The 12,948-nt window shown below is 51.0% G+C and overlaps 1 protein-coding gene across 5 annotated transcripts in view; it reads right to left on the bottom strand.

Annotated features, from left to right (window-relative positions):
- Positions 1–12,367, bottom strand: part of DOP1B (DOP1 leucine zipper like protein B) — a 111,390-nt gene extending 99,023 nt beyond the window's left edge. For 4 of the 5 annotated variants that reach the window (XR_009185635.2, XR_011648718.1, XM_058296211.2 and 1 more), the window contains exons 1-2: positions 12,209–12,349; positions 6,525–6,696 (exon numbers count right to left, since the gene is read on the bottom strand). Coding sequence is in view for 3 of the 5 variants with exons in the window: in XM_058296211.2 (XP_058152194.1) it covers positions 6,525–6,662 (138 nt within the window). In the remaining 2 variants the exon portion in view is untranslated. Of the gene's footprint in view, positions 1–6,524; positions 6,697–12,208 lie in introns of all 5 variants that reach the window. The other variant, XM_058296210.2, reaches the window with a different exon arrangement.
- Positions 12,368–12,948: the final 581 nt, after the last annotated feature.

Genomic DNA, 12,948 nt, shown 5'->3' with positions numbered 1-12,948 from the left:
GTCAGTAACTGCCAACACCATCCTTCTCAGTTGGTTTCTTCTCAGGAGGCAATTAGGTCCCTGTCTGGCCAGTGTGACAACTTCCTTCCTCAAGATTGCAGCCATCGATGTCATCAAAAGATTTTGGGGCAACTGTTATAACTGGCCCAAACCAAGGTACCATGCTCTAAAAGACAGGGCTCTAAAAGGCAGATGACAAGGTGAAAACTGGCAGCCAGAGAGTCGCATTTCATAAATTAGGAGACTGAGGGAGAGAGGTCCCTGGACCTACTTAAGGTCATTCGGCCAATTGGTCTGGCCAGGGAGGGATCAGAGGAGGTGATTTAAACTGGGGCAGTGGTGGCGAGTCTCAGTCGAAGGAGAGGGAGGGCGGAAGGCAGAGAGGGCCCCTGCAAGCAGGCGTGTAGGAAAAGCACTTAGAAAATCCTGAGGAGACTCATCCCTGGAGGGATGAAATCCCCCGAAAGCCACCCCCCAACGACTCCTCCCAACAAAGGAGATGGTCCAGCGCTAGTGAAATACATGAGGCAAATATCTCCTGGAAGTCCGCCCTGAGTGGTGGCACGTTCCGGGCACAGCAGCATATTACAACCCAGGAGAATTGAAGCTCTCCGCTGTGCTCCTGGGCGGGAAAGAAGAGATTAAGCCGGGCCTTTTCACTTACTTTTATCTACTTTTCCACAAGGCCCATGACAAAGACCAGGTGGGCTACCATCAGAATTAGAGTTTTTAAAAAAGTTAGTGTATGGAGAGAATGTCTACTTTGTGGTCAGACCTCCAACCAAAGAGGCTTTATCCAAACTGCTAATATTTAACAGAAAAAAAGGAGCGTGGGTAAAAATGAGGATCCTGCTTAGACTCAGGGAGATTTAGAAATAGAGGAGGTCTTGGGGCTGATTTGTGAAAGCCCAGAATTGTTTACCAGGTCTCTGAGCTCCCAGCCCACGCGCCTCCCACATACCCCAACACCAATTCTGGAATACACCACAGGAAAGCCCCGCTTCACGCTGGGGACGCTGAACCACGTACCACCACCCGAGACCGCGTGTTTCCCTGGCTCTCTGTCAGTGACCACCGAGGCCAGACAACTGGCCGTTTTGTGAAACAGTAGGGTATCGATAAAAGCAGCAAAAATAGGGGCTTCATTTAGGACCATTAAGATGTTTTTTAAAAGAGGCCTTAATTCACAATAGCCAAAAGGTGAAAGTAACCCAAGTTACTGATGAATAAACAAATGTGGTATACATACACAATGGAATATTGTTCTGCCGTAAAAAGGAGCCAAGTTCTGATACATGCAACAACGTGGATAATCCTGAAGCCACTGTGTTGAGAATAAAAGAAGCCAGGAACAAAAGGACAAATATTGCATGGTTCCATTCCTATGAAATATCCAGAATAGGTAAATCCATGAGACAAAAAGCGGATTTGTGGTTGGCAAGGGCTGAGCAGACGGGGTGGGGTGGGGTGAGACTGTATCACTGGACGGGCTTTCCTTTTGGGTGATGAAATGTTCCTGAACTACTGGTGATGGTCGGTAACCCTGGGAAAGCGCTAAATGTCACTAATGGTAAACTTTATGTTCTGTGCACTTTACCGCAATAAAAAAAGAAAAAGAAAGAAGCTTTAGTGATAGATTTTTAAGACTATAGAGTTTATTCTTTTCTACCATCCTTCATTTCCATTATCAAAATTGTAAACCATGCTTGGAAAGGTGGTTGGGTTCCAAAGGGCTCAAAAAGTACTTGTTGATGAAAATATATCTTTTGAAAAAAAAAGTCAATGAAAGATGATGGTTTGATAAACTATTAAGCAAAAAAATATCATATTCACGTTGACATACCTAAAAACTATAAAAGATGGCATTTTCCCTGTGGTGGTTTGAAGTTGCATATACCCCAGAAAAACACGTTTTTAAATCTAATCCCTTCCTGTGGGTGTGAACACACCGTAAGCAGGACCTTTGGATGAGGTTATTTTCGTTAAGGAGGTGGGTGCACCTCAGTCAGGATGGGTCTTAATCCTACTGCTGGAGTCCTGTATAAGCAGAATGAAATTCAGACAGACAGACAGAAAGCCACAGGAAGCAGGAGGCTGACACTGATGGAGCCTGGAAGAGAAGGGAGGGCCAGGAGACACCGCCAGGCGGCCTGCCCTAATGAGGAGCCCAAGGCACCAGCAGCCAGCCCCGGGGTGCCGGTCTTGGCCTGGATGACACCTTGACTTGGACATTCTTCTAGGCTCAAGACCATAAGCTAATAAATTCCCATTGTTTAAGCTGAACCATTCTGTTGGTATTTGCTTGATTAGGCTCAGAAACTAAAACACTCTCTAGTACAGAAAAGTTCTAAAACTGACACTAAACATTGAGCAAATTTTAAAACTGACACCAATAAATCTGTCCACAACTTAATCAACTGAGACTCTTGTAAAAATGGCCAACCTAGGTGTGTCATTAGGTAACGAAGACGGAGCCCCTGGGCCCTCTCCCTTTGCGTGTGCACACACAGTGACACGACCGAGGCTGGAAGCCCTGCACAGGAGCTCAGCTTTGGAGCCAGGCAGCTCCTGGTCTGAGCCTTCCCTCTTCCGCTTGTTGGCTGTGACTTTGGATGAGTTGCTCAGGCAGAGACGGGTCTCAAGAGATGCTGTAAGTGCGACACGATAATGCAGGCCAGGTCCTCGGCGCTGGGTAAGCTCTCTGTGAGCGTCAGCTGTGGTTGAGAACAGGAGGCAGGGAATGAAGGGTTGCCCTTGCCCGACTGACCCTGCAAATTCCTCAAGGTGGTGGGATTACAAGGAATTGAGTAACAGCCGTGTCAAAAGGTCGTCTTTTTAAACTTCTATCGAATCCAATACTGCATGAAGGGTTTCTATCAGTGAGCAAATCTTTAGGAGAAAAGGACAGGTGTCTGGCACTAAATGTTGATACATTCCTGGGAGCTGAAAGGGAAAGAATGAAAAAGAAAGAACCACGTGGTATCTTTTGTCCCCATGAAAAACCGGACCCGGTGATGGATCAGCCGATTGGTGTTTGCGGAAAGCAGTATAACTCCTGAAGGGCTGGTGAAACTTGGGTGCCCGAGTCAAATTCCCAGGACGTGGGACAGTGCTTTCGTGGGCTCGGAAGCTGTTCATCACAGTGGTCTTTTGTTACCGGCCTTGCTCATGCTTAGCGGGGTCAATCCTTGTGTTTCCTCCATTATTATGGTAAGAAACAAAAATGGTGCCAGCAATAGGCTGTCCTTGGGGTCCGGCCCTTTGAAACACCCATGTGGGAAGCAGCTAATTCGCTGTCCATCCATCCCCCACACCTGTATCCAGCAGCTACGATGACATACAGGCTCTTCCTGGGCTCCTGGGGTACGGCGGACAGGGCCAGTAGAGTTGCTCCTGGAGAATACTGCCTGTGCCCGAGTTTATGGATTAACTTCTTTTGTTTTGGTTTCCTCGTCTGAAAACCAGGGATGACAGTGGCACCTGTCCTGGGGTGCTTTGAGACTGAAGTCAGCTAGTATACATAAAATGCACGAAACTGTGCCAGCATGCACGTGTGAGCTAGAATAAACGTGTGGATTGAACGGCTGAGGCTGCACTATTGTTCCATTTTCAACCACGGGGAAAACAAGCGCACAGAGAGGTTTCGGAGCAGCCTAAGGTGGCGGCGGCTGCCTGGGGTTTCCGCCCAGGCATTCGGAAGCACCCCAAGCTCCACCACTGTCCCCGAGGTTTCTTATCTCATATCATAAAGTCCGGGACAGATGGATCCGCACAGCAGACTCTTCCTTAGCGATTCGTACTCCTCTTGTAGAAAAGGACAGTGACAAGCCAGGGATGTGTCGTCCAAAACACAGCTTCTTGAGTACACCACGGAGTCAGTGACATTCGCCCTGAGCTAGTCTTTCTCCAAATTCCATCCTGGGCAAGGAAGGGCGCTGCTCAGAACAGCCCAGGTCGGCGCTCGGCTTGGATCCGCCCCCTCCCAGGACCCCAGCCATGCTGAGCCAGGGCCCTTCTCTGGCCCCTCTGCTGTACCGGCACAGGCTGGCACAAGCCCTCCCTGAAACACCCTCCTCCCAACCTCAGGACCCCCACCCCTCTGCTCCCCTGTTCTCACCGCCACCCTTCCTGGATTCTTGCGCTAGTTCCCACCTTCTCTTGACCCCTATACGGCTGGAGCCCCAGGCCTCAGCCCTTGGCCCTCTCTCCCTGGTGTCTCAAGGCCATCTCTCACTGGCAATGCCACCAGGTCCAGCTCCCGCCTGGACGCGCAACTCCAGACTCTTACCCAACTGCCCAGGGGTGTCCCAGGGGGAATGTACCACTCGAATGAGACCCCTGGCCTTCCTGCCACCCTGTGGCACCACCTCCGCTACCCTCTCCCCAGCTCATCCTCCCTGTTTCCAAGGTCCCAAAAATAGGGAGTCATGCTTGACATCCCTTTTTCTCATCTCTGTGAGCAAATCCCATTAGTTTCACCTTGAAAACGGACTCAGAATTCCACCACTTCTTACCCTTCCTGGGGCCCATCCGATGATGCCAACAGCCCCCTACCCGGCCTGCCCGCTCCTGCCTTGCCGTCCCCATCGCTGATTCCTTCACCAGTGGAGCACCCAGAAGTGGCTCTGGTGAGCTAGAGGAAGCCCGGCCACACCGCTGCTCTGGTCGGCTCCCCCCAGGTGTCCCCACTGACTCGGCGACCACGGGAGGCCCCAGCTGTAAACCATCTCCATGAACAGACAGACAGAGGCCCTGTGCTCCGTCAGACAGCGCCTTCGTGCTGCACGACCCCACTTCCTATGTGCCTCGCGTCCCCCGACACTCACCATCACCTCTCCCCGCTCTTGACTGTCCTCCAGGGAACTTCTCACTGTCCCCTCCCGCACATTCTCTTCACCGCCCGTCTCCCCCCAGACCCCCTCCACGTGGGCAGGGTCCCGTGGGTTTTGTTCTTGCTGTCCCCTGCCACCTGCAGTGCCGTGGGCCTCAACTGGTGGTGCTGGTGAATGAGCAGGCGGCCAGCGCTTCAAATGCTCTTCAGAGAGACGTTCAACGCAACTAACAGACTGCGTTTTAAAAGCCAGCTTAAAAGGGCTGAAGAGAGTTTTTCCGACTTATGGAAAACAAAGCCTGAGTTTTTCCGACTTATGAAAAACAAAGCCTGAGTGACCAAACACTTCACTGCTCGAGAATCTTCCCTATCAAGTTTAAAATTTAACTAGCTCAAAAACGCATGCCCTTTCTATCCTCTCGAAGGCCAAGTACAAAAACAGCGAAGCACCAGGGACTCAAACATGCCTCCATCCCACTCCACCCCGTCTCCTTTCTCCTACAAAAGTAACCTGCTTCATGCACGTCAGTTCTCTCTTCGGCTTGAGAGCCCCCCAGTTAGCACTGGATTCCAGAGGGAGCCCCCAGCTCTGACTTCCTGCTTTCGAGGCAGTCCGCAGAGGCAGGCACATGTGCGCCCCAGACAGCCCCTGGCCTGCAGCTGCGCACACTCCTGGCGGCCGACCAAGGCGTTGCCCAGCCCCTGCCTGAACACCTGCCCGACTCCCATCTGCTGGCGCCGAGGGGCGCCTTCCGGCGGCCCCGCAGGGCTGCTGCCCGACGCTGCCCTTTGCTCCACTGCTGGTATCTGTCACTCATCCCTGCTCCGTGAGGGCAAATGGAGAAATGCCGGCTCTTCAGCGAGGCTGATGAGCGTTCCCTGGTGCCCCCAACCTGGGCAGTCGAGAGCTACAAGCTGGGCATCCCAACCCCGCCCGGCACCTGTGCCTGGAAGCCAGGGACCCCAGCTGGGAGTCCAGGCCAGGCAGTGGCCGCGGGCACAGCCACTCCTGAGCCCAGATATCGTCGACCACATGGCACACCGCTCATCTGAGCTCTTCAGAATCGTGGCATCTGCCTTCTAGGCAGGAAGGGAGAATATAGCAACCCCATCGCCAGGTAACTCTGTAGCCAGAGTCAAGAATTACAAGGCCAGGTCACGTTCAACCAGGGTTTCAGTCTTCCAAGACTTAACCCTCTGTCGCTCATCCAGAGCCTACAGACACAGATCCACACACAACTGCTGGCAGATTTCAATATTTATCTCGTCCTTTATTCTTTTCTAGAAGTTACCCATCAGCAGTAAAATGATCCAAAAGGAGAACAAAGGAGGAAAAGGAGTAAAAATCCCAGGCAATACATAAAAGAACAATGAACCTTCAAACCACTGATTTGACCATTTTCAACTTTTTCTTCTGGAGCTACAAAAAATGTTGAGAAAAAGACTGCACAAGTCCCAACCACTCCATTGTAATTCTACCCTCACACACATACACACAAAGGCTGGAAGGACAAATGTTCATAGGGAGGTTAAGTTAATAAAGGGAAATTCTGGGTGACGCAATTATGGGTACTTCCTCTTATCTGTATTTTTGTATTTTCTAACTGCTGTAATCAGCATGAATTATTTGTATAATAAAAAGACAACTAGGTCCCCACCTTCAAGTAATCTAAATAAGGAACACCCCACGTACCTTGTTGAGCTTGCCAAGTGAAGAGATGAGATCCGCCCATTCACTTGAGGACTCGAAATTTCTTAAAGCCTTTTCAATCACTGAAGAGTAATTTCGGTATCTGTAATCATTCCAGAGTTCCTGCTCCTCTGGATCCATCTTACATTCTCCAAGCAGAGGTGGTATCTAAAAGCTAACCAAATATAAACGGATGAATGAACTCCTCCTTCAAGGAGACAGAGCTGTCCAAGGGGCAAGTCTGTGTCCACGAAACTACGGTCCACACACCTGACAATCCAATTCAAATATTTGGCCAGGCCTCTGGGCCAGGCAGGCTGGGAGATAAGAGATAAACAACAGTTCCTGCCCTCGTTGATTCTCAGGGATATAAGAGGACAGGACAGAAAGAAGCAAAAGCCTGGGGCTCCACTTAATAGACAAAAAACCCACACGGCTGCTGTGCTGGTCGCTAGCAGCCGCTGATTCTGAATGCCCCTCCCATCTTAGGGCATTTATAAAACAGGAGGAAAAGTCTCTCTCTTGCTCTTAACTTGAACCGTCTATTTAGTAGGTCAATCCTCTACAGTCCGACTGGGAAAAAGGATTGGAAAATCAGGTGGAAAAAAAAATAAAAGGTTTAAAAAAATAAGGATGCAAGAATGAATCATAAGATGGTGGTGTTGTCAGAAATCTGCCACCAGCCTGCTCAGGGTCCAAGCTCCGTCACCCATCAGCCAGGCTAGGCGCTGCCCTTGCAGCTTTACATGTCAACCAGGGAGCATGGTCTCGCTAAGGAAGTGTTGTACCAGGGTCCAAGCAATCATCAGTCCTGAATATTCTTTGCCCTTGTATATTCTTTGGTGGATCTTTTATTTTTTCTATGGCTAAACCATTATACATGAACCACTGCAGCCACTATAAACAGGGCAGAGGCCATCTCATCTCCTAGGACAAGCACCACTGCCTTGCCTTTTATTTTTATCATCAATGTCACACACAAAAAAGAATGACATGAAATGCTGTACTGGTTCGACTTTTAAAAAACATCCATCATTTATACATTATTAAACACACATGCACACTTATTTTGAGCTTTTTTTATTCTTACCTTTTAAAAATTCTAAGTTCAACCCCTTGGCCTATTCACACCAGTTACAACTCTAAAAAATTACTCCACAAGATACAAAAATGCCCAATTGTTCTCTTGAACTGTCACCAAATCCCATTCTTCTCAATAATGCTTTGGGGTTCTGATTTGCTCCCCTCCTTTAGGCTTTCTGATTAAGTTCTAATATAAAGTGTGGTAGACACCTACTCAGAATTCCACGCCCCTTTTCCATCCTAATATTGGTGTTCAATCCCCGGCCCCCCTAGCAGCTGGGCCATGTGAGCTCTGGACAGTGACATGTGGGGCAGAACTGGTGGGTGGGGATTCTAGGAAAGCTGTTTGAAGGTGGGCTGAGCCTTTGGCCTGTCCCCTTTCCTTCTTTCTGCCTGGAACAAAGCTTCGATGCTGGAGATGAAGCACCCTCTCTGGCCACCACCAGGTCACATGCACCCGGCCAAAAGCCCCACGTGCTGAGGACGGCTGGGCTGGGGGCCTGGCTGCATTACAAAGGCCCTGGCCTTCGTAGATTTTCCTCGCACACCAACTAACGTGTTTAAGCCACGGTTCAACGAGGATTTCTGTTACAGCCAAGCACAATCCTTCTGATGAACATGAAAGGCTAAACCGAGTATTTCACTAGTGTTGTAGAATTTGCATATATATCTTCCACATCTTAGGTAAGCTTTTAGCATGGACTTTATACATTCCAGATAAGCTTTTAGCATATTTTGTTTGCATTTCCCCTAAATATTTAAAATTTATTGACCTTGCATTGTTAAACTGTTTCCTGGAACTGGAGTCATTGCATTGTCAACAAGGGGAAGACTGCAGCCTCTTACCATTTCACACCTACAAGTCAGACAGCTTAGGTTATCTCTGAAGAGACAAAGAGCCTCCCACCCATAGCCCACATCACTAGTACTGCTAAAAGGCTGAGACACATGGGAGGATTAAAGAACAGCCAAGCCCACTGCAGTTAACTTTTCTAACCAAGATGCCTTTGGTTGAATGAATAGGGTGGATTTAAGTACAAAAACATGCTCTCTAACCCCGAACCTTTGGTTCACAGGCAGGACGAAGTTATCAGAATCCCGTGAAAACTTCTCCTTCCTTTCCAGGTACTCCTGACCCATTCCAACCTTCTCTGGGCATGAAGAACCCACCAGTGACCACTTCTGCTCAAAGCAGCCCCTCTCAGCCCACATGCTCCCCTGACCCTGCAGCCTGAGCTGGTTTCCCACCTGCGCCTTGGCCACAGCTTCCCAATGATGGGCTCATCTTCCTCTATCGATTGCCAACTGCTAAGGGTTGGCCTTTCTCTCTTTATCCTCAGTGATCGCTGCTGTAACTTAAAAAATAACTTGGCGCTAACGACGTACACATTTTGAATGCCCACAAAGGTCTAGATTCGTGAATATACCAACTTGACCCCCCGACCTGGCTGTGGCATGGCTGCAAACTTGGTGTATCCGAAACGAGATTTGTAAGTGTGGACTGTATGCCTTTACTTGGCACAGTAGACGAATTGCTATCATTCATTACCATCCTTTTCTGAAATAATTTTCATGCTGTGCACCTCTGCAAAAATGTATACACACACAAGGTGATCTAGCCATATGATGGAATACTAATTGGCAATTAAAAGGAACTAAGTTTTGATATAGGTTATGACATGGGTCACCTTGAAAATATTATGCTTACTGAAAGAAGGCAGTCACAAAGACCACATAATGACAAGATGCCATTTATATGAAATATCCAGAAGAGGCAACTCTATCGATTCAGAGGTTAGTGGTTATCTGAGTTACAGGTGAAAAAGGGGAGTGACTGCAAATGGGCACAAGGAATCTTTCTGGGGTGACAAAAATGTGCTAAGATTGCATGGTGGTGATATTAATAGTTGCTCAGCTCTATACATTTACTAAATATCATTGAATTTTATATGCAAATGAGTGAATTTTAAAATATTAAGTTATAGATATCTCAATAAAGCTGTTCTAAAAATTAAACTCTCAATTCCGTCCTTTTCACACACTCCTTCTCCAGCCTTCCCCTCTCAGAAAATGCCCCCACCATCCATTAGAGACTTTCTTTGACGTCTTGGCTTCTTCCTTCTTTTTACCCACAATGCTCAACCCAAGTCCTACTGGCTCTTCCTTCAAACCACCTGTTGCCGGGCTGCTGTCCCTCCCTATGGCCACCTCTCTGAGCAAGCCACTTTTCTCCTGCAAGTGTGCGGAGGCCTCCCAAGGGCACTCTCTTGCACTCTTGCCTCTCTCCAGTCTAGTTTCACACACTGCTCCAAGAAATCCTCTAAAGACACAAACTAAAGCACATCATTCCCATGATTAAAGCTCTTCCCTCCAAGCAATCCAAACTCCTGCCGTGGCCCATCAGGCTCCCCTGACCTCTCTCCTCACTGCAGTCGGCCTGTCCGGAGCCCTCAGACTCATGCACATGCACGCACTGTGCCCCTCTGTGGAAAAAGGCTGCCAGGGCAGGCCTGTTCCTTTTTCTGAGTTAATATTCCACATACTTTGTGGAAATATTTCCCTTAAGAAAAGGATGGTAATGATGATAGCACTGTTTATCTTGCTAAGTAAAGACATGAGTAAAAGCTGGAAAAGCCAAACAACCCACTTTATTTTTTCCAGGAAATGTACAGGTCTGAAATCCCCGATCTCTGAACCACTGTCCCACTTAGTCTGTAGCTCATTTAGCGCCTACTTTCTGGGGACAGAAACATGACAGGACACTCTTGCTTTCAAGGAGCTCACAGTCTAATGTCATCTCCATTTATTGGGGCCCCCACAGTGATAAGGTGGGGTAGGGGCGACGGTGGCAAGAGGAAAGGAAAGGAAGGAGGACGCCCAACCACGACAGAGACCTCAAAGTCTGCAAGTAAGGGTGGCTGGTCACCAGGAGCAAGATGTGTGTGTGGGGTCCCACTGATCACTGGAAGGAAAGGTATCAGCCAGGTAAGAGCAAGTTATCTAGAGCAGTTCAATGTGATGTAAAGAAAATATGAAGGTATAACCGAAGGCACAGGTGAAAAGTTTGGAAACATTCAAGAAAGCACCTCTTTCCTTCCCTCCCCCCAACAGGAGGCATTTAATGTGCTTCCCTCCCCCCAATAGGAGGCATTTAATATGCTACTGAGCGATCCTTCTGGGTTGCTGGGTAAATCCATCATCTCAGCTATTGCACAGGAGTCCTGTGACATGGGTATTATCAACCCCAAGAGGAGGATATTGGGAATCAGGCTGCTCAGAAAGTTGCCCAAGTCACACTCAGAGTGGCTCCTGGAGCCAGAATTCCAGCTTAGGTCAGCGAAGTGCCACAGGGTCTCTGGTACACTGTACTACTGGTAAAATCAACAGTTCAGTCTTTTAATAGCTTTCTTGGCAATGAGCTTGCAAGCTACCGCGGCTATCTTTACAAGAGCTCAGTTAAACAGCCTACTAACAATGAGATAAAAACAGGAGCCAACATACTAAAACATGAATCCGACTAGATGTGTCGACCTTAGAATTGAAGATGTCAGCACAAAATTTCTCCTCTTATCCATTCTTACTTTCTTAGAAATTCAAGTTCAAGTGAAAAATCAACTGCCAGATCTGAAAGAAATCCATTGTAAATTTGCTTTACATGAAGGACCATTTGAGTTAGATACAAAAAGAAAAAAACAAAAAGAACGAGGACAGAGTGGAAAATGACACATAGGCTCCCTCCCACAACCAAGAACATTTGCTAAAAGATAATGGCCTTAGTCTACAGCACATAAACACTCCTCACCAATTGGTTTCATCAACTCCAGGCTCATTATTTTGAATTTGGTTTTTCAGAGTGGTAATAAATTGTGTGTGTGTGTTGGGGGGGGTGATTTTTAAGGCACCAAATGATAGCAGACTTTTGTGTGTACGTGTGTGCGAGGGATTGGGAGTGGCGGGGGTCCTCCATCACCTCACAGAAAAAAAATCCGACAAAGGTTTTCCCCAAGCCCGGGGAAGCAGGTCCGAGGCTAGGGAAACACCCGAGGGTAACGGTCTCGGTAGGAGCCGCACCTGGAAAACGCCAGAAGACCATCCACGCTGGCAGCGGCCGGGACAGACGCGGGGGCCAGGCGGGCGGAGGCGCGCACTGCGGCTCGGGTCCCTCTGCGGGCCGCCGGGGAGACTCGGGGTCTTCCACTGATGGCAGGAAAGCGCCCGGGCTGGAGAGGCCCGCTCCCCAGCCCTCCTCCGCGACCCGGCCCGCACCCGCACACAAAGGCGCAGCTCCGTGGCCGCCGGGACGCGCCCGCCCTCCACCTGCCGGACCTCGGAGGCCGCACAGCCTCCGCCGGGGCTCGGGCCGCGGCGACCCGGGGTCACCCGGGAGGCCCCCAGGCGCGCGCCGAGCGCCCCCCGGGTCTCGGCCGCCGCCCCGGCCGCCCCCGCACCGCAGCCTGGCGCCTGGCGCCTGGCCCGGGCTGGGGAGCCACCTGCTCCCGGAACCGCCCCGCGGCGCCGCCCGGAACCTCCGCTCGGGGGCGAACACCTCGCGCCGCCGTGGGCCGGCGGAGAGGAGACCCCGGCCGCCCCCAGGCCCGACCTACCCGCGGCGGCGGCGGCCCTTCCCGGCGGGCGCGCCCACGTGCGGCGCGGAGGAGCTGGTGGTGCTGCGGCGGGAAGCCCGCACAGCCTAGGAGCGCCGGGCCCGGCCTCGGTCCAGGCGACCGCAGCTCCAGGGGCGGGGCGGGGCCGGGGGCGGACCCTCGGCTGAGGGGCGGGGCGCGGAGGCGGGCCCTGCGCCTGGGGGCGGGCCAGGGAGGCGGTCCTTGAGACGTACGGGGAGGGGCCGAGGGCGAGTCCTGGACTTGCGGGGCGGGACAGGAAGGCGGGGCCTCTGTGTGCTGGGCGGAGATGGGGGCGTGCGGGGCCTGGGGCGGGCCTGGGGCGGGGCCTGGGGCGGGGTCTGGGGCGGGGCCTCAGGTCGCGGGGCGCAGCGGTCCGCCTGCTTCCCGGCCTTGCGCGTCGCTTTCAGAGCAACTTGCAGACCCTTTCGCAGTGGGTGCTGCTCCCCGGAAAGCCCGGCGCAGGTGGGTGGGTGATGACCGCCCCTTTCCTGGGGCACCCGACGCCATTGAAAGGAAGAGGACTTCGGTCAGTGAATCAGCCTGCCCACGTGGTACACCCTTGCTTCGGCCCTGGAGGGGCTTTGGGATTACAGATAAGGAGGGTCTTGGGGCCCAAGAAAGCACCTAGCCCACGCTGGGCCTTGGGGAAGAGGCGGAACGAACCCTTCCGTGCTCGCTCGGGTCGTAGAAGCCTCGGAGACCCTGGTCAAGGTGCCCTC

Source organism: Dasypus novemcinctus, chromosome 4, assembly GCF_030445035.2.
Source record: "Dasypus novemcinctus isolate mDasNov1 chromosome 4, mDasNov1.1.hap2, whole genome shotgun sequence".
NCBI classification, from domain to species: domain Eukaryota; kingdom Metazoa; phylum Chordata; class Mammalia; order Cingulata; family Dasypodidae; genus Dasypus; species Dasypus novemcinctus.
Note: the sequence above shows the minus strand (reverse complement) of the source record. Positions and strands in the feature narration are given on the sequence as shown.